Below are 18,741 nucleotides of genomic sequence, written 5' to 3' on the forward strand. Positions count from 1 at the left end.
AACTTCAAGTCTCTGAAGAAAGAAATTAAAGAAGATCTCAGAAGATGGAAAGATCTCCCAAGCTCATGGATTCGCATGATTAATAGAGTAAAAATGGCTATCCTGCTGAAAGCAATCTATAGAATCAATGTAATCCCAATCAAAATTCCAACTCAATTCTTTACTGAGATAGAAAGGGCAATTTGCAAATTCATCTGGAAAAATAAAAAACTTAGGATAGTAAAAACTATTCTCAACAATAAAAGAACCTCTGGTGGAAGCACCATGCCTGATATTAAGCTGTACTACAGAGCAATTGTGATAAAAAATGCATGATACTGGTACAGTGACAGACAGGTAAATCAATGGAATAGAATTGAAGACCCAGAAATGAATCCACACAGCTATGGTCACTTAATCTTTGACAAGGGAGCTATAACCATCCAGTGGAAAAAAAAGACAGCATTTTCAACAAATGGTGCTGGCACAACTGGCGGTTACCATGTACAAGAATGAGAATTGATCCATTCTTATCTCCTTGTACAAAGCTCAAGTCTAAGTGGATCAAACACCTCCACATAAGACAAGAGACACTGAAATTAATAGAGGAGAAAGTAGGGGAAAAGTCTAGAAGATATGGGCACAGGGGAAAACTTCCTAAACAGAACAGCAATGGCTTGCGCTGTAAGACCAAGAATGGACAAATGGGACCTCATAAAAATTGTAAAGGCAAAAGACACTGTCAATAAGACAAAAAGGCCACCAACAGATTGGGAAAGGATTTTTGCCAATCCTAAATCTGATAGGGGACTAATATACAATATATACAAAGAGCTCAAGAAGCTGGACTCCAGAAATTCAAATAACCCCATTAAAAAATGGGGCTCAGAGATAAACAAAGAATTCTCAACAGAGGCTGAGAAGCACCTGAAAAATGTTCAACATCCTTAATCATCAGGGAAATGCAAATCAAAACAACCCTGAGATTCAACATCACAGCAGACAGAATATCTAAGATCAAAAATTCAGGAGACGGCAGATGCTGGCAAGGATGTGGAGAAAGAGGAGCACTCTTCCATTGTTGGTGGGATTGCAAGCTTGTACAACTACTCCGGAAATCACTCTGGAGGTTCCTCAGATTTGGACATAATACTACCAGAAGATCCAGCAATAACTCTCCTGGGCATATACCCAGAAGATGTTCCAACTGGTAATAAGAATACATGGACTACTATGTTCATAGCAGCCTTATTTATAATAGGCAGAAGCTGGAAAGAACCCAGATATCCCTTAACAGAAGAATGGATGCAGAAAATGTGGTACATTTACATAATGGAGTACTACTCAGCAATTAAAAACTATGGATATATGAAATTCTTGGACAAATGGATGTACCTGGAGGATATCATCCTTAGTGAGATAACCCAATCACAAAAAAATGTCATTAGATATGCTCTCACTGATCAGCCCAGAAATATAGACGACCCAAGATACAATTTGCAAAACACAAGAAAATCAAGAAGAGGGAAGACCAGTGGGTGGATACTTCATTCATCCTTAGAATAGGAAACAAAATGCCCATGAAAGGAGTTACAGAGACAAAGTTTGGAGCTCAGACGAAAGGATGGACTATCCAGAGACTAACCCACCTGGGGATCTATCCCATAATCAGCCACAAAACTTAGACACTAATGCTCAATGCCAGAAAGATTTTGCTGAAGGGACCCTGTTTTAGCTGTCTCTTATGAGGTTATGCCAGTGCCCGGCAAATACAGAAGTGGATGCTCACAGTCATCTATAAGATGGAACACAGGGCCCCCAATGGAGAAGCTAGAGAAAGCAGTCAAGGAGCTGAAGGGGTCTGCAACCCTATAGGTGGAACAACAATATGAACTAACCAGTACCCCCAGAGCTCATATCTCTAGCTGCATTTGTAACAGAAGATGGCCTAGTCGGCCATCACGGGGAAGAGAGGCCCCTTGGTATTGCAAACTTTATATGCCCCAGTACAGGGGAAAGCCAGGGCCAAGAAGCGGGAGTGGGTGGGTAGGGGAGCAGGCCAGAGGGAGGGTATAGGGAACTTTCGGGATAGCATTTGAAAAGTATATAAAGAAAATGTTTATTAAAAACAATAAAAAAATATGATTTTCATGAATACTAGGTATGACCGTTATCTTTGGCAATGTGACACATTCACAGTTAAAGGTAAGAGTACACAGGCTATGGGACTATCTCTGATTATAGAATTATTTTAGTTACATTAAATGATTTAGTCAACTATGGCAGACACCCTTCTCTTTGTAAGTTGAGTGTTATTTCTATATGAATCAGTATGAAAAACACTGTTTTAAGTGTTAATAAAGCAGAAAGCTCATATTTGGAATTGCTCCCTCCATTCTCCTCTCATTCTCCCTCCTTCCCTCCCTTCCTTCCTTCCAACTTTTTAGAAAGAGCCTCATGTATATGTCCCAGGGCAGCTTTGGACTATCTATGAAGTCTCATAAGACTGCCTCTACTGTTGAAGTACTGAGCTTTCAGACTTATGTCACCATATCATTCTATATGCTTTGTTCAAATGTTTGACCAATAATGAACAACATGTAAGAGTACTAAGGCTAAAAAGCCATGCTATTCCTTGTAATTCTATGGTTTTAACAAAATAATAAAAGAACTCTCAAATTACAAAGGGATTACTATACTAAAAATGGAAAAAAGTTAAGTATCTGAGTATCAACCATATATCTGAAAAGATATCCAAAATTTGGTGGTGAAGAGATTAGACAGAACTTGTTGCTATTGTTAATAGATTTTTCATTTTCAAACTTTGAAAAAAATACCAACTTACAGATTCCCCATAGTTTTTTCTAATATACTATTACTTGAATCAAGCAGAATAAAGTTAAGATCAGAGATACCCTCCCTATCTCTTGTCAACATGACAGCTAATCATAATCACTTATGAGCTGTTATCTTCTACATTTTGACTCTATAGTTACATAACTGTCTTATAATGCAAAATGCATTTAGTCCACCATCAAAATAACCACATTCTTTAACATGTAATACATTTCAAAAGTGTAATGGTCAAGATTCTTCTGAGACTCAGGCGATCTTTTTTTTTTTTTTTTTTTTTTTTTGGTTTTTTTAGTTTTTTGAGACAGGGTTTCTCTGTATAGCCCTGGCTATCCTGGAACTCACTTTGTAGACCAGACTGGCCTCGAACTCAGAAATCTGCCTGCCTCTGCCTCCTGAGTGCTGGGATTAAAGGCATGCACCATCACACCCGGCTCATAAATATGAGCTCAGTTGTAATCAAGGATTCGTCTTCAGGTTCATACAGTGACTTCTCAAGTCCTCCTTGCAAGCACTCTAACCCTTCCACATGCTGCACTGTCTTTATAGCTCTCTGAAAGCATGGTGCAAAACTCAATGATTTTTCAAAGTTACTTGTTGATGCCTACCAAGACAGTACAACAACAACAAAAACAACTAGTGAAGATTTCTGTGCCAAGTGGAGATATAGCCTGCTCCTCCATAGGAATCACAATGCTATAGGCCTTTGGATGCCTTTCATGGTGATCCTGAGGAAGAATTTCCCTAGAGATTATTTTTGAAAAGGGAATTTCTTCCTGGGGATTCCCAGTTTAAGCTCTCTCCCTTCAGACAAATGAATTTGGATTTTGGTAAGATGGGTCCATTCATAGACAGAATCTTGCCCTCTTGGCATCTTTCCTATATTCTACATTTAAACTTAGTTCTGATCTTTTCCTCACCAGATATTCAACTGTGGTCTCTGGGAGCTTCATGCTTTCTTGCAGGTATATATGTGACTTTTACTAGATACCTAACAACACTACTTCTAACCAGTTTTAAGTTGCATTTAAAAAAAGAGTATATACAGGTTATTATATCATTTCTTCCTGGTCCAACCTAAATTTACCCTACAATTAGAGCATTCAGGGGAGTTTAAAGAAAACCAAACTATCTAGCTTTTGCTATTTTAATTCCCCCAAACCCCTGGCTATTTTCTTGTACCTGCAGAAAACACTAGTACTAATACAGTTTTGTTCATTAGTCTAATCCATCACAATATTAGAACTGTCTTGCTACAAAAATAACTTGTCAAAGACCAGCAAGCATGGACCATTGCTGAACAAGTATGGCTTTTGGTAAGAAAAAGAGGAAGTGCTTTCTAGGACAATGTTGAAAAGAGGTGAAACAAACTTTAATAAAACTTTCTCTACTCTGATTCCATGCCTGTACATTGTCTTTTATGTCAAAGGCTGCTGAGAAAATGTCACTACAGTTTACATCAGGCTTAGGTATATCAAAGATTTCTTCTGCTTTTATGATAGCTCTTTTGATATAGGTTATTCTTTCTTCTGTATTCTAAGGTTTTATTTTTTAAAAAGGCAGCTAAGTTGAATGAGCAATGCTGGCATCAGAAGAAAGGTTATTAGAAACAGAAATATTAGATATTATCCAGTATTTATTATAATACAAAAGTAGCTTAACAAAATCTTCAGGGAATCAACAGCTTTATCTAGTCTTCAGTTCTCAGAAATAAAGTGTTTCAAATGCTACTAGGCACCTTTAAATTAAAATTGACTTTGAGTTTCTATTTTCATCCAGTTTGACAGTACATTCCTTCAAATATATATCTTAAAATTGAAATAAACCCAGGTGGTAGTGGTGGTGCATGCCTTTAATCCCAACATTCAGTAGGCACATGTGGTGGGTCTCAGAGTTTGAGGCCAGCCTGGTCTACAAAGGGAGTTACAAGGCAGCCAGGACTATACAGAGAAATCCAATCTAGAACCTGCAGCACCCTCTCATCCAAATAAAGAAAAAAAAAAGTTGGTATAACATTAAATCATTCAATGCAACAAAATATAAATACATTTATTTTAATGAATATTAGAATTTGTAAATTAATTCTATTTTAGATTTCAAGAACACTTTATCAGTTTTAGTGTGAATAAAACATGTGACAAAATTTTAACCATTTTATTATTCACCTAATTATTACTAAGTATATTTATATTATAAAATTATTGCTATTATAAAAATTCATATTATCTTAACTATCAGAAAAAATGTACAAGTATATGAGGTATGGTATGAATTTTGAAAACTTGGATATAATACAAGTAACTAGCATAGTCAACACTTCAAATATTTATCATCGATTTCTACTGAGAATATTCAACATATCTGCTCTAGTTATTTCTTAAAACATTTTATTATGCAACTGAATTGTACAATGAAGCAATCTAACTAATTTTATTTTAATCAATGGTTGGGAAATTCTGATATCAATGAGTTTCCCTATTATATTTCTTCCATCTTGCCAGACTTGAAATAAATGAATTTGATACTTTTTACTATGAATTTATATATTCAAGGCATGTAATTAATGCAAAACCAAAACCTATATGCTCTTGAAGCTAGGGAAATAGCTCAGTTGTTAAAAGGTTTGTTTTTCTTCTAGAGGACATGGGATCATTTAGCAGCACCCACAGTGTGATACACAACTTATTTTAACTATAGTTCCACAAGATCCAATGGAAACTTCTGATCTTCATGGGCACTAGGTTTGCACATGATCCATATAGATGCATACAGGTGAACATTCATGAATTATATATAAAATATATAACATAAAATAAATAACTCTCAAAATAAATTTAATATATATATATATTAATTTTTCCATTGCTATGTGCTTTTGAATAAATTTCCAAGTCAAGTCATCCACTTTATTGAATTAGAACTCCATTTTCATTCCTAAATATCATGGAACATTATGAAGATGCACACCACATAAATACATAAATACTATGCACTAATACATATTTTATATATACATACATATATAATATGTTATACTATATCATATATTATATATCATGTGTCATATACCATATATTACCTTTAATATATTTTATTTGTATATAATTCTATATTAATATAAAGCATAGATTATAGATAATAAATAAACATTATATACCATATTATATGTATAGTACACATATACATTATATATGCATTATACATATATATTACAATATAAATTATATATTATATATACACTACATACACTATATAAAATGTATCATATATAAAATAATATAACTATGTACAATATAAATTATAGAGTACAGTGTATGATATATAAAATAATAGACTATAATTTAAATATATATATATTAAAATATATAGTATATATTATATATATTATGTAGAATATATGATATTCATCATATATTCATAAATGGGAGGAGAGGTCCTTAGTCGTATGAACACTCTATGCCCCAGTGTAGGGGAATGCCAGGGTCAAGAAGTAGGTATGAGTGGATTGGTGAGTGTGGAAAGGGAGGAGGGAATATGGAGTTTTTGGAGGGGAAACCAAAAGCAATCTACAGATTCAATGCAAACCCCATCAAAATTCCAACTCAATTCTTCAACGAATTAGAAAGAGCAATCTGCAAATTCATCTGGAATTACAAAAAACCTAGGATAGCAAAAACTCTTCTCAATGATAAAAAAAACCTCTGGTGGAATCACCATGCCTGACCTAAAGCTGTACTACAGAGCAATTGTGATGAAAACTGCATGGTTTTGGTATAGCAACAGACAAGTAGACCAATGGAACATAATTGAAGACGCAGAAATGAACCCACACACCTATGGCCACTTGATCTTTGACAAGGGTGCTAAAACCATCCAGGGAATAAAAGACAGCATTTTCAACAAATGGTTCTGGCACAACTGGCTGTTATCATGTAGAAGAATGCAAATAGATCCATTCCTATCTCCTTGTACTAAAACCAGAGACAGTGAAACTTATAGAAGAGAAAGTGGGGAAAATCCTCCAAGATATGGGAACAGGGGAAAAATTCCTAAATAGAACAGCAATGGCTTGTACTGTAAGATCGAGAATTGACAAATGGGACCTCATAAAATTACAAACTTCTGTAAGGCAAAAGACACCATCAATAAGACAAAAAGGTCACCAACAGACTAGGAAAGGATCTTTACCAATCCTAAATCAGATAGGGGACTACTATCCAATATATATAAAGAAGTCAAGAAGGTGTACTCCAGAAAATCAAATCACCCCATTAAAAAATGGGGCTCAGAGCTAAACAAAAAATTCTCACCTGAGGAATACCAAATGGCTGAGAAGCACCTGAAAAAATGTTCAGCATCCTTAATCATCAGGGAAATGCAAATCAAAACAACCCTGAGATTCTACCACACACCAGTCAGAATGGCTAAGATAAAAAGTTCCGTTGACAGCAGATGCTGGGGAGGATGTAGAGAAAGAGGAACACTCCTCCATTGTTCGTGGGATTGAAAGTCCGCCATCAATGGGAAGAGAGGCCCCTTGGTCTTGCAAACTTTGTATGCCTCAGTACGAGGGAACACCAGGGCCAAGAAGTGGGAGTCGGTGGGTAGGGTTGTGGGGCAGGAGATTCTGGGGGACTTTTGGGATAGCATTTGAAATGTAAATGAAGAAAATACCTAATTAAAAAAGAAATTAAAAAAAGAAAATACATTCATACACACACACATACACAGAGTATGTATATATATATATATATATATATATATATATATATATATATATATACATATTCTGAATAAAAAAGTAAGGAGATGAAGATGGGAGGGCAGCATGGGAGATCTTGGAAGAGTTTGATTGAAATGCTGGGCCTGAATATGATTGAAATGCATTGTATACATTTATGTCATAATAAAATAATAAATAAAAATTTAAGATGTAAAAAAATCACTCACGTGGTTTCACCATGCCAGTGGATATAAACCAAGAAAGCTGATTCAATTACAATATCAGTAATATAAGCTACTTTAAAATAAAAAGATATATATCTAAATCAAACGTAAAATGAAATCTACCCAACAAGAAAACAGCAGAAATCACCTAATTCAAGATGAAAACTTTCCTTCCTCTGAAAAAATGAATAAGATTAGTTTTCAATATCTTAGGTTCTTTGTTATTCTAAAAAGAATTGCAAATTGCTCTTTCTAACTCTATGAAGAATTGAGTTGTGCATTGAATCTATAGATTGCTTTCAACAATATGGCCATTTTTCCTATATTAATGCTGCAGTTCACGAGCATGGGAGATCTTTCTATCTTCTGAGACTATTTATCCTTTGAGTAGAGGAAGGCTACTGATTTGTTTTAATTAATTTTATATCCAGCCAATTTGCTGAAGTTGTTTATGAGGTTTAGGAGTTGAATTTCTGGCTTCCTGAGAATGAAATTAGGGAAACAATACCCTTCACAAACAATATAAAGTATTTTGGTGTGACTCTGACCAAACAAGTGTAAGATCTGTATGACAAGAACTTTATGTCACTGAAGAAAGAAATCTGAGAAGTCCTTAGAAGATAAAATAAGAATAAGGATGTCTGAAAACATCTTAGGGACTTTTATTAAGTATGTATCAAAAAACTATAATACATATGTCTGTGCATGAATAAACATATAGATTTTAAATATGATTTTGTCATCTAGGCTGACAAATGGAGTCCTCACTAAATAAACTTTTGATTGTAATATACTGAGAAGATTACCAAACAAAAACACAACATCAAAATGTAGAATTGTAAAGCTCAGTCCAAATAGTCACATAAAATTAAACAACTCCTGAAGCCAAGTCTCAGGAAATACTGTATTAGAGGGGTAGAAAGACTGTAAGGTACGGAGGAACAGGGAGTTTAGAGTGAGACTGTCTCCTAGTAATGGCAGAAGTTAAACTCATAAAATCTCACCAACATGACTGCCCAACTTGGAGCTAAACAAGGACAACAGACATCCCAAAGTAGATGGGGAAAAGTCCAGGAGATCTCCATTCTACACAGTGAACTGAGGAATGATGATACTGGGAGAAAATGTGTTCCTCAGGAAACAGCACATTTATTGATTAATACCAAATGGTTACTCCTGAAAGCTTATATGCTGGTAACATTATACAGACTAAGCAGGTTGTACTTATGTATTCATGAACACACAAACATACACATACTCCCACATACAAATATCTGTAAACAATGAAAATAAAAGAAATCAAGAATTTGAAAGAAAGCATGGAGGAGTATTTGGGAAGGTTAGGAAAGAAGGGAGGGAAAGACAAATGGTATAATTATAGTATAATCACAAACAATAAAAGAATTAATTTTAAAGAAGAGATTGTACTTTTAAGGAAGCCCATAGTCTACATGGGAGTGGGGGGGGGGCGAGCTAGGTAAACAGATACATGTTAGGCTGGGAAAATTATATTCCAACACAAAGACTAGGCGAGATCCAGACTTAACGTGGTGCTGGTTTAGAAAAAAAAAATATTAGGCAATAATGACTTGAAGCTAAGTGCAAAATCAATTCAAAATCATAATGAAAGCCAAACTCCACAGTCTGCTTAGTTCTCGGGATTGGCTTGAACTTCCAATAGTTGAGCATTAGCAAAAGTCTTCTCTGAGCACAAAAGATTCTGCATGTTCTCAGAGAAAAGGAATTAACTTAAAACTAAAAACACAGTTCCATGAAAACTATGCTCAATAAAGCCAGTGTTTAGGGGGTGAAGGAAAATGTACAGTTATATTATTACCAATTAGAATTTTATAAAAGAAATTTCAGGCTCTTGGTTTAGAATTTAATGTAGCTGTGTACTGGGAAAAAGGTACATGAGCCTAGCATGATCTATTCACTAACTAATTCATGAAACATAAGCCTCATAATATTTACTCAGCTGAAAATACTAGCAACACATTAGGGGTTGTCATTAATATTCAAATTTCCAAACATCTGCAAATGCAGTTCATTTTTCTCCTCCAACATATACTAAATAGATTTTTTTACAATCTCACCTTGAAGACTATGAATTGCACTAGCTCTCTCTCTCTTTCTCTCTCTCTCTCTCTTTCTTTCTCTCTCTCTCTCTCTCTCTCTGTCTCTCTGTCTCTCTGTCTCTCTCTCTCTCTCTCATACAACACAGAATAAATTATGTAAGTGGTCTAGAATCCACAGATTCTGAGTGTTTTCATATTATTCATTATAACTTAGAACTGTTTAATGAAAATAATCATACCACTTTTATTATTTTTCCATATACTAGTTCGTTGGCTTTCATAGTTTGTATTCAACCAACTAAGTAGAATCCTTTCAGAATCTGAATATATGTTGCTGGATGCAAAACAAGGGCTGATTTTTGATTTATCCTCCCCATGCAAGAGTGGCATAGAACTGGAGCAATGTGGGGTCACCCGAGATAGAATCGTAACCTGGAATTTAAAAAAAAATAGTTAATAGAATCAGATGAAAATAAAATCATGTTTGAAAAGTTAATAAACCTAGGTACATTAGTAATGAAAGACATTAGTATTTCTGGTTTAATGTACCCACTCAGGAATAAAAGAAAAGATGAGAGATATGCCACTAATGGCAAATGTTTAATCTTCAGCTTTTTGTTTGCATACCATTTATATGGAGTTCCTAACTATACAATTTATGATAATATGCTTTCTAATTAAAAAAAAAGCTATACTTGACAACATATCTGTGAGAATATCAATTCATCAAAAAGTAAATTTGGACCAGGCAATGGTGGCACACGCCTTTAATCCCAGCACTTTGCAGGCAGAGGCAGGTGGATCTCTGAGTTACAGGACAGCCTAGTCTACAGAGTGAGTTCCAGGACAAACAGAACTATACAGAGAAACCCTGTCTCGAAAAAGGAAAAAAAAAGTAAATTTGGCATGATTTTCCTATTCTTACAGTTCACAAAACTTAAATTTTTGAGTGTCAAGAATTTTACAAATCTGCATTAGTTACTTTTTTGTTACTATAACAAAATATGTGAAAAGAGCAATTTAAGGAAAAGGGCTTCATATTGGCTCAGTTTTACAGTTAAGAAGTCGTTGTAGCGGAAACATGATGTAACTCTTCACATTGCAACCACAGCCAGGAAGCAGACACAGATGAATGCTGGTACTCAAATTGCTTTTGTTTTATTCCCTTTTGAACCCTAACCCATGGAATGGTATTGCCTTTATTTGGAGGAAACTTCTCAGCTTAATTTGCCTAATCTAAATATTCTCTCAAAGATATATCCAAAGGTTTTCTTCCAGATTCTGTTGTAAATGTAACTTTTATTTGCCAGAAGTAACTGTTTTCTCAGAGTCTTACTGCTAAATAAACTCACTGCTTCTGCTGCCCTGCACTGAACAACATGTACTCAGGAAAGAACTCAACTGCACTGCATACAATTCACTGTACTGACTCCCAACTGACTTTACACTAACTGGATTCAACACAACTGAATTCAAGAGAACTGACTCACTGCATTCTCTGCTCTGTTCTTAATCAGCTGTTTTCTATATAGTAGGATGTATCTATTTTGTCCAATCTTTCACTGGTTCATCACATTATCTGTCCCTCAATTAAATGTCATTGTTTAGGATTAAAGGTGTGTACTAAGGGCATGTCTGTAGTCCAGCCAGAGGGATTAATGATATGTGGCATGTCTGCATTCTACCTGGATCACACAAACCTGTGCAGCCATGTTGCTAGACTAAAAGTCCTCTGCATCAATTTGACAGTCAACATTACCCTTTATAACACACATTTTGATATTTTGTTAGTCGTTGATGGGGTCTCATGTTTCTCAAACTGGCCCACAACTGGCTATGTATATAAGGCCTGCCTTGCAGTCCTGATTTTCATGCCTCTACCTCCTGAACTGAGAATATAGGTCTGTGCCACTATGCCTGGCATATGTGTATTTAAGGAAGTAAACAATACAAAAGTGTATTTCTAATTCAACATACTTTTCTCTCATGCTGTTAATTACAGTATAAAATGTCACAGCCTCATTCACTACATGTTCACTATCTCTGATAAGTAGAGAAATATAGCAGAGAGGTATTCAGAATTGCACTTCACTGTGAAATTGAAATAGATTCTAGATGCAACAATCTGAGATTTATCATTTTATTATGCATTTGAGGGATAAACATATTCAGTTATAGAATGACAAATGAATGAGTCAGTTCAGCTACTTATGTTATATACAATACTACTTAAATTCACTGATATATTCTGATAACACTCATGGGTAGTTCTCTAATGTCTTGGATATGGAGAACAAAATCTGACTGACATATGTCCTGGAGACATAGTTGCCCTGTTCACCTCCCGGTTCTGAAAGATTTCTCCTGTGGACACCTGAAAACCGGCATTAAAGGGAATGGTTTCCTGACAAAGAAGCACAAAGAGAAACTATTTCTGAAACAAACTCTTTGACACTTTTCTCAGAGCCTGCTTCTAAAACAATCCAATCTAAGATACTTTTATATTCAGGAATATTAACCACAGAAAAAGGATTCTCATGTCTTTATGTCTCAAATAGCTTCAATTAAAAAATATGAGTGGCACCAAATAGTTCTTTCCTTTATAAATTAGAAACTATTAGCATGTTTTTAAATTTCTGTGATAGAAATATAACACGTATTGGATCTTTATCTCCTCCATCTCAAATGTCATATACTTTAAAATGCAAATGAAAATATTGTAAACAGATTCCTACCCCTTTCTGGGGAATAACAAATAATGAGTTACTTGACTATAGATGATGTGATCTGAGCTACTTTATAATTCACCTATCAAATGTCCCCTCTACTTTAGAAAGGGAATAAGCTTTGCAAGTGAACCTTGAATAGGTACATAGATTTAACAAACAGGATCACATGGATCATAGTGGTATACAGTAATACAGAATGAGTCAAAATATACATGGTCTATTTCTAGAGATATTTTTAAAACTATCACTACTGAAATATCTTGCAATTTTCATTCTGCAACAAAATGATAGTTCTTTAAGTATTCTAGTATACATAGATCTATACAAATGAAAGGAATATAGACAGTGCAAGACCTCAATTCATGCAAATCAAACATACTTTGATGAAAATGATAATATTGTTTAACATTGAAGTCACAAAAGTATGAATTAATGGAATGAAATGTAAAGTATAGAGGACAGCATGTCCTGTTAAATCTGTCAGCAAATTCTTCAATGTAGGTAATTTCAGAAATCTACACTCACAACCTTCCTACACTCATTTTTGTTAAAGGCCTGATTCATGAATAACCATCAAAAAGTTGGCCTTTGATTAGAACAGAGTACTAGGCTATATAAAATAATAGCATATAGAAGTTTTACACATAATAACACTGAAAAAATTATGAAATATTTATATATACTTATATACACTATATAGTTAATACACATATACTTAATGCAGACATACACTTATTACACCATTGCCAAGTGCACTTCTAGTTCTATATGAATGCTGATGTTATATTTGCCTTACTGTTTCTCGTTAGTAGTACTGTTTGTATTAAATTTCATTTGCACATAAATGAGAAGACAATTTTTATAATTAAATTTTCAAAAATACCTAAATATTTTAAGATAGTTTAAATAGATCTCTGCCTATATTAACTGTACAGAAAGAATTAACATCCAGCTTATAAACTTTTTTTTAGATATAAGGATGTCTGATGGTTTAACACTGATACAAAAGTAAATTAATAATTATATCTGATACAAAAGTAAATCTATAAGAGAAAAAAGTTAATTGAGACTCCAGATGAAAACGGTATATTAAACCAAGAACTGATACATCAGTGTCAAATTTTAGCACTGATTGAGCCTTTATTTCTTGAGTGTTCCATGGCTAGAAAATCAAAGGGAATTTACAAATAAAGGTGTTCCTGTACTGAATTGGTCCATGGCCACTAGATTCTAGTCTTGTGGCCACTTCTGACTTGAATGTGATTTAAATGGATCTCTGGAAAAGGTGACATATACCAAAACTGCTTTGTTGTGACTATCTGGTACTACTATACATCTAATACAACTAATAAGTTCCAATATGACATATAGTGAAGATTTACTTCCAGTCTTAGTTATGGCTGTACCTGGTAAAGCAAAGAGGATGCTATGCAACTGATGACATGAAGCTAATATACAAATATTACATTTGTTTACAGGACAAAGTAAAGTAGGAATTACCAATATCGCAGCAATAAGATTAATTTTCAAGTATTTGTACCCAATAGAGAAAAAATTTTCTTGAAGGACTTAAAGTATATTGACATCTGCAATTTTGGGACAGGTAGACTCCCATATAGAATACGGTGGCTACTTTATTAAAATAAAGATTAAATGCACAGCACTTCTAGTAACAACTAATCTATTCATATCTCAAGAATGTGGAAAAAAACCCATAAAAAGTAAAATAGAAAAAAAAAACATAACTAGGAGTATTTTACACAACTCAAATATATAAATTTTGATTTTGTAAATACTATGAGTTATAATCTTTAGCATCTAAAGTTCATAAACTAACTTCCTCTGAATTTGTAAAATCTGCTTATGCACCTTAAATCAATGAATATGTCTGATTTTATCTTATAGAAAACAATTAAGTAAATATTGATTAAACCCCAAAAGTACAATATGAAAAAAACTGCTATAGGGAACTACATTGATAGTGGCCATGAAACAGGATAACAAAAGAAAGCAATTGAAAGCTAAAAAATGGATCTCAGCAGAGTAGAAACAGGGCTAAAAAAGGAGTAGGTCCTGCAACTACAATTCTGGATAATGTCTGTATATATGGTGCTTTACTTAAGTGTAGTAAAAAATCTTCTAGCTGTATTATTTTATAAGAATACAATATTATTAACTTAAAATATTATTAGTAGTATTATATGAAAAGTTTATATTAACTGAATTTAGAAGAATGTTTAATCAGAAAGGCTGGTCCATACATGAAAGCCCAGTACTAAGGAGAGAAGACAACAACCACAGCTGTAGATGATTCACTTCCCTATATCTCCATACAGAAGGAAAACATATGTTATTTGAACCAATGTGCTTTAAATTTCTTTATAGCATCATTTTCTAAACTATTGCACAACTTGTGTGAATAAAGAATAATGACAAAATAGCAGCAAAATAGAGTGGAAATATTACCTTGTATATCTGAAGAAATACATCTGTCCATGCCCGCTTACTCCAGGCTTCAAAATTATCCATATCTATATTAACAGAATAGTTTCCCTTAAGTGTGGAGAGAGCCGTGCTTTTAGTGGATGTCTTTAAGAAATGAAACACAACAGCATAAATGAAAATGTGAAGCAAATACTAGTGTCAACATTTAATTATGATATAGAATTTTCCATTTTCATAAAACATTCAGATGTTAATTTTTATACATTCATCAAGATGTTTAACTCTGTGAAAGCATTGAAACCGTGCACACAGAGAATTGCAAGGGATAAAAGTTATCCATTTATATTTCTTCCTACATTTCTTATTGCCATCTCTAGTAGAAGAGATGGACAGAGAAACAAAGTTCACCTGAATGGAGTCCAGAAAATCCACACACTTTTAAATAACACACAAGAACTCAACATAAGACCATCATACAGGTACCTGATTCTTTTTACCATGTCAAATGGTTAAATAAGGGACTTCCACAACTAAAAATAACTTACCTAAAAAAATAATTCTGTCAGCAAGAGGTTTTCATAAAATACACTCCATACTTTGAAAAAACTATGCATTTCTTATTTAATGTCTCTGCTCTCTCTTAATACTACAAAAAGGGTAGTATCAAGTCTTTGTAAAATTAAATAATATTTCCTAGACAAAATAATTTATATTTAAAGATAAAATTTCATAGGCCTATGCATTTTTCCTTTGTACATCCTCAGTAGATATAATGTGTGCATGAGGAATAGCGTTTGAATTTCCAGGACCCACTTAAAGTGGGGTAAGAGTAGTGGCTTGCCTTTAGTATTACTTCCCAGAAGGCAGACAAGTGGGATCCACTAAAGCAATAAGGCGAGGTAGAAAAAAAAAAAGAATCATCTCTGTCTAGCGTCAAATACAAAAGCCTGATAGTCTGTCTTAATCTATAAGACAGAATGAATTCACATCACCCCCTGGCTTCCATATGCATGAACACAAATGAGATTTCATATACACACAGACTTGTACACATACACATGCACATAAACATATATATATATATATATATATATATGTATATATATACACATACATACAGGCATATAATACACATAAACCTGCAAGAAAAGAATTCCATTAATTAATTTTTGTATAGGTATCTAATAAAAATTTTAATCAATGCCCTTACCCTTTCACACACAGACACATACAGACACAGACACACACACATACACACACACACACACACACACACACACACACACACACATATACAAACACATTCACACACACTAGCTGTTAAGACAGGCTTCAGCTTTAGGATATTTTAGATATAATTTCTAAACTGGACTCATTTTTAAAAGACCACATATTAATAAATTTAATGTCTGTATATATTATTCCTAGAAATTATCTTACTGTAATTTCCAGCCACTTCATATAATCTTTTGGTTCAAGCAAAAATTCTGGCAGCACATGAGAAATGCATCCACCTTGAGCACTAAAAGAAAACACCAAATTATAGAATTATTATAAATATTTGATGTGACTTTCAGTTAAATTATTTAAATAATGTTGTATTTGCTATGTTAATTGAATAATTAATTTAAAATCTCTTAATAATGAAATTATACATGATATTACTTTTATAAAATGTGATTAATAAGAAGGAACTTAATGTTTATAATCACACTTATCTATGTTCATACATTGTCTAAATATGTAGTGACTTTTGATTTGTGTCTTTTCGGTCAAGGCAATATTTTATTATTTTCCTAACAACTAGTCTTTCAAAAATATCTATAAAAATGCTTAAGTACAAAAAAATTAACCTATGAGATCATTAGTAATCTAATTCAAATGAATGACTATCATCTGATAGGCCTAAAACTGTATGTAATATAAACTATTAATCAACTATCATTTTTCCAAATGGCATAATGAATACTATGTAATAGTTTATTGTATAAACTTGTGATAGTGAAAACTAATAAATTTTAAATTATGCATATGTATAATTGACCACATTCAACAAGTGAATACATACACATACTATTTCAACAGTAAAATTTCAAAAGTAATTTAATCTGCTCTCTTTTATATGGATGCCTATGAATAGAACCAGAAAGCAGAAATCAAGAACATTAAGTTGCAAAGTGCTTTCTAGTGAAGATCTGGGTGTTTAACTCATTTAGTGAACACATAGAAGCATTATGCAGAACAGCATTAATGAACAACTCTACAACTAATGCTCAATACAGGATATATCTTCAGCAGTTTATTCCTGTGGTTATAGAGAAGTGAGGAGGAAAAAGACAGGAAGAAAAGTTTAAGATGGCACTGAAAATCAATACCTTGACAGTCTTACTCATGAATCATAATAGAAATGTGAGGAAGGGGACTCATGAAATTGAAGTAGTTAGCAGAGTTCTAGAGTTCTTCAATCCTATATGTTTATTGACTAGTCTACACTAATACAAGAAGCAAACACCCAACATCTATTGTTTGAGATTTTTCAGCCATTTCTTACCTTATGTATATTATGCCTACAAACGTCCATCAAAATTAAATTAATACAGTGTTACATAAAGTCTTTTTTTCCCTTTATAACACTACTCATTAGCAGAAATGAGCAACCTAAGGCCAAAATAAGAATTACAGTATACATATTCCTATTAAATTCAAATCTTATGAAATATCTTCAGATTAAAACAAAAGACAACTCAGAGACATATGCAGAAACTAGAATAGTTCCTTGTGACTAAAGCAATGCAGTATTTCAGAAGCAAGTTATCATTTATAACAAAGGCTATTTGCAAGTTAATGAAACGGGACAAATTAAATGTGAGCTTCTCAAGAAGGAAGATAACTTTTGATGAGTACTCTATTGTCCAGCAGAATATAGCTGTGTAAAAGTTGAGGATGATTAATGTATTTGTTGATACTAATATTCACATTTGTTTTTTCATTTTGAATATTTCTCAAGGCCCAATTTTATGACTCCACAGTTATTATGTTTATGTCTTACCAATAAATGTTATGTCTAATTTTTACCATATAGAAAATTATATTTAATAACATATTTAGTTATATTTTTATAAAGATGTACTGCTTGCACATTCTAAGTTCACAATGAGTATTTAAGAATAAGAATAAATATACCAATTTAATCAATTCTAAGAAGTTTTCAAACAGTGAGATCTTTAAAATTCTACCTTAATCTCTAAACATGACTCATATAACCACTAAATAGGTTCTTTCTTCTTCTTTTTTTTTATTAGATATTTTCTTCATTAACATTTCAAATGCTATTCCCAAAGTCCCTATACCCTCTCCCAGCCCTGCTCCCTAACCCACCCACTCCCTCTTCCTGGCCCTGGGATTCCCCTGTACTGGGGCATATGATCTTTGCAAGACCAAGGGCCTCTCTTCCCATTGATGGACTATTAGGCCATCCTCTGCTACATATGCAATGAGAGACACAAACTTGGGGGGTGGGGGTACTAGTTAGTTCATATTGTTGCTCCTCCTATAGGGTTGCAGACCCCTTTAGCTCCTTGAGTACTTTCTCTAGCTCCTTCATTAGGGGCCCCGTGTTCCATCCAATAGATGACTGTGAGCATCCACTTCTGTATTTGCCAGGCACTGGCATAGCCTCACCAGGGAGATATATATATATATATATATAT

General features: G+C 33.6%; 1 protein-coding gene across 1 annotated transcript in view; it reads right to left on the bottom strand.

Moving 5' to 3' along the window:
* Cfap47 (cilia and flagella associated protein 47) overlaps positions 1-18,741 on the bottom strand; it is a 238,201-nt gene that overhangs the window by 130,815 nt on the left and 88,645 nt on the right. Inside the window, exons 31-33 of the mRNA XM_021153316.2 lie at positions 16,472-16,553; positions 15,053-15,175; positions 10,097-10,289 (exon numbers count right to left, since the gene is read on the bottom strand). Of these exons, the coding sequence (XP_021008975.2) occupies positions 10,097-10,289; positions 15,053-15,175; positions 16,472-16,553 (398 nt within the window). The remainder of the gene's footprint in view (positions 1-10,096; positions 10,290-15,052; positions 15,176-16,471; positions 16,554-18,741) is intronic.

This window comes from Mus caroli, chromosome X (genome assembly GCF_900094665.2).
Source record: "Mus caroli chromosome X, CAROLI_EIJ_v1.1, whole genome shotgun sequence".
NCBI lineage: Eukaryota > Metazoa > Chordata > Mammalia > Rodentia > Muridae > Mus > Mus caroli.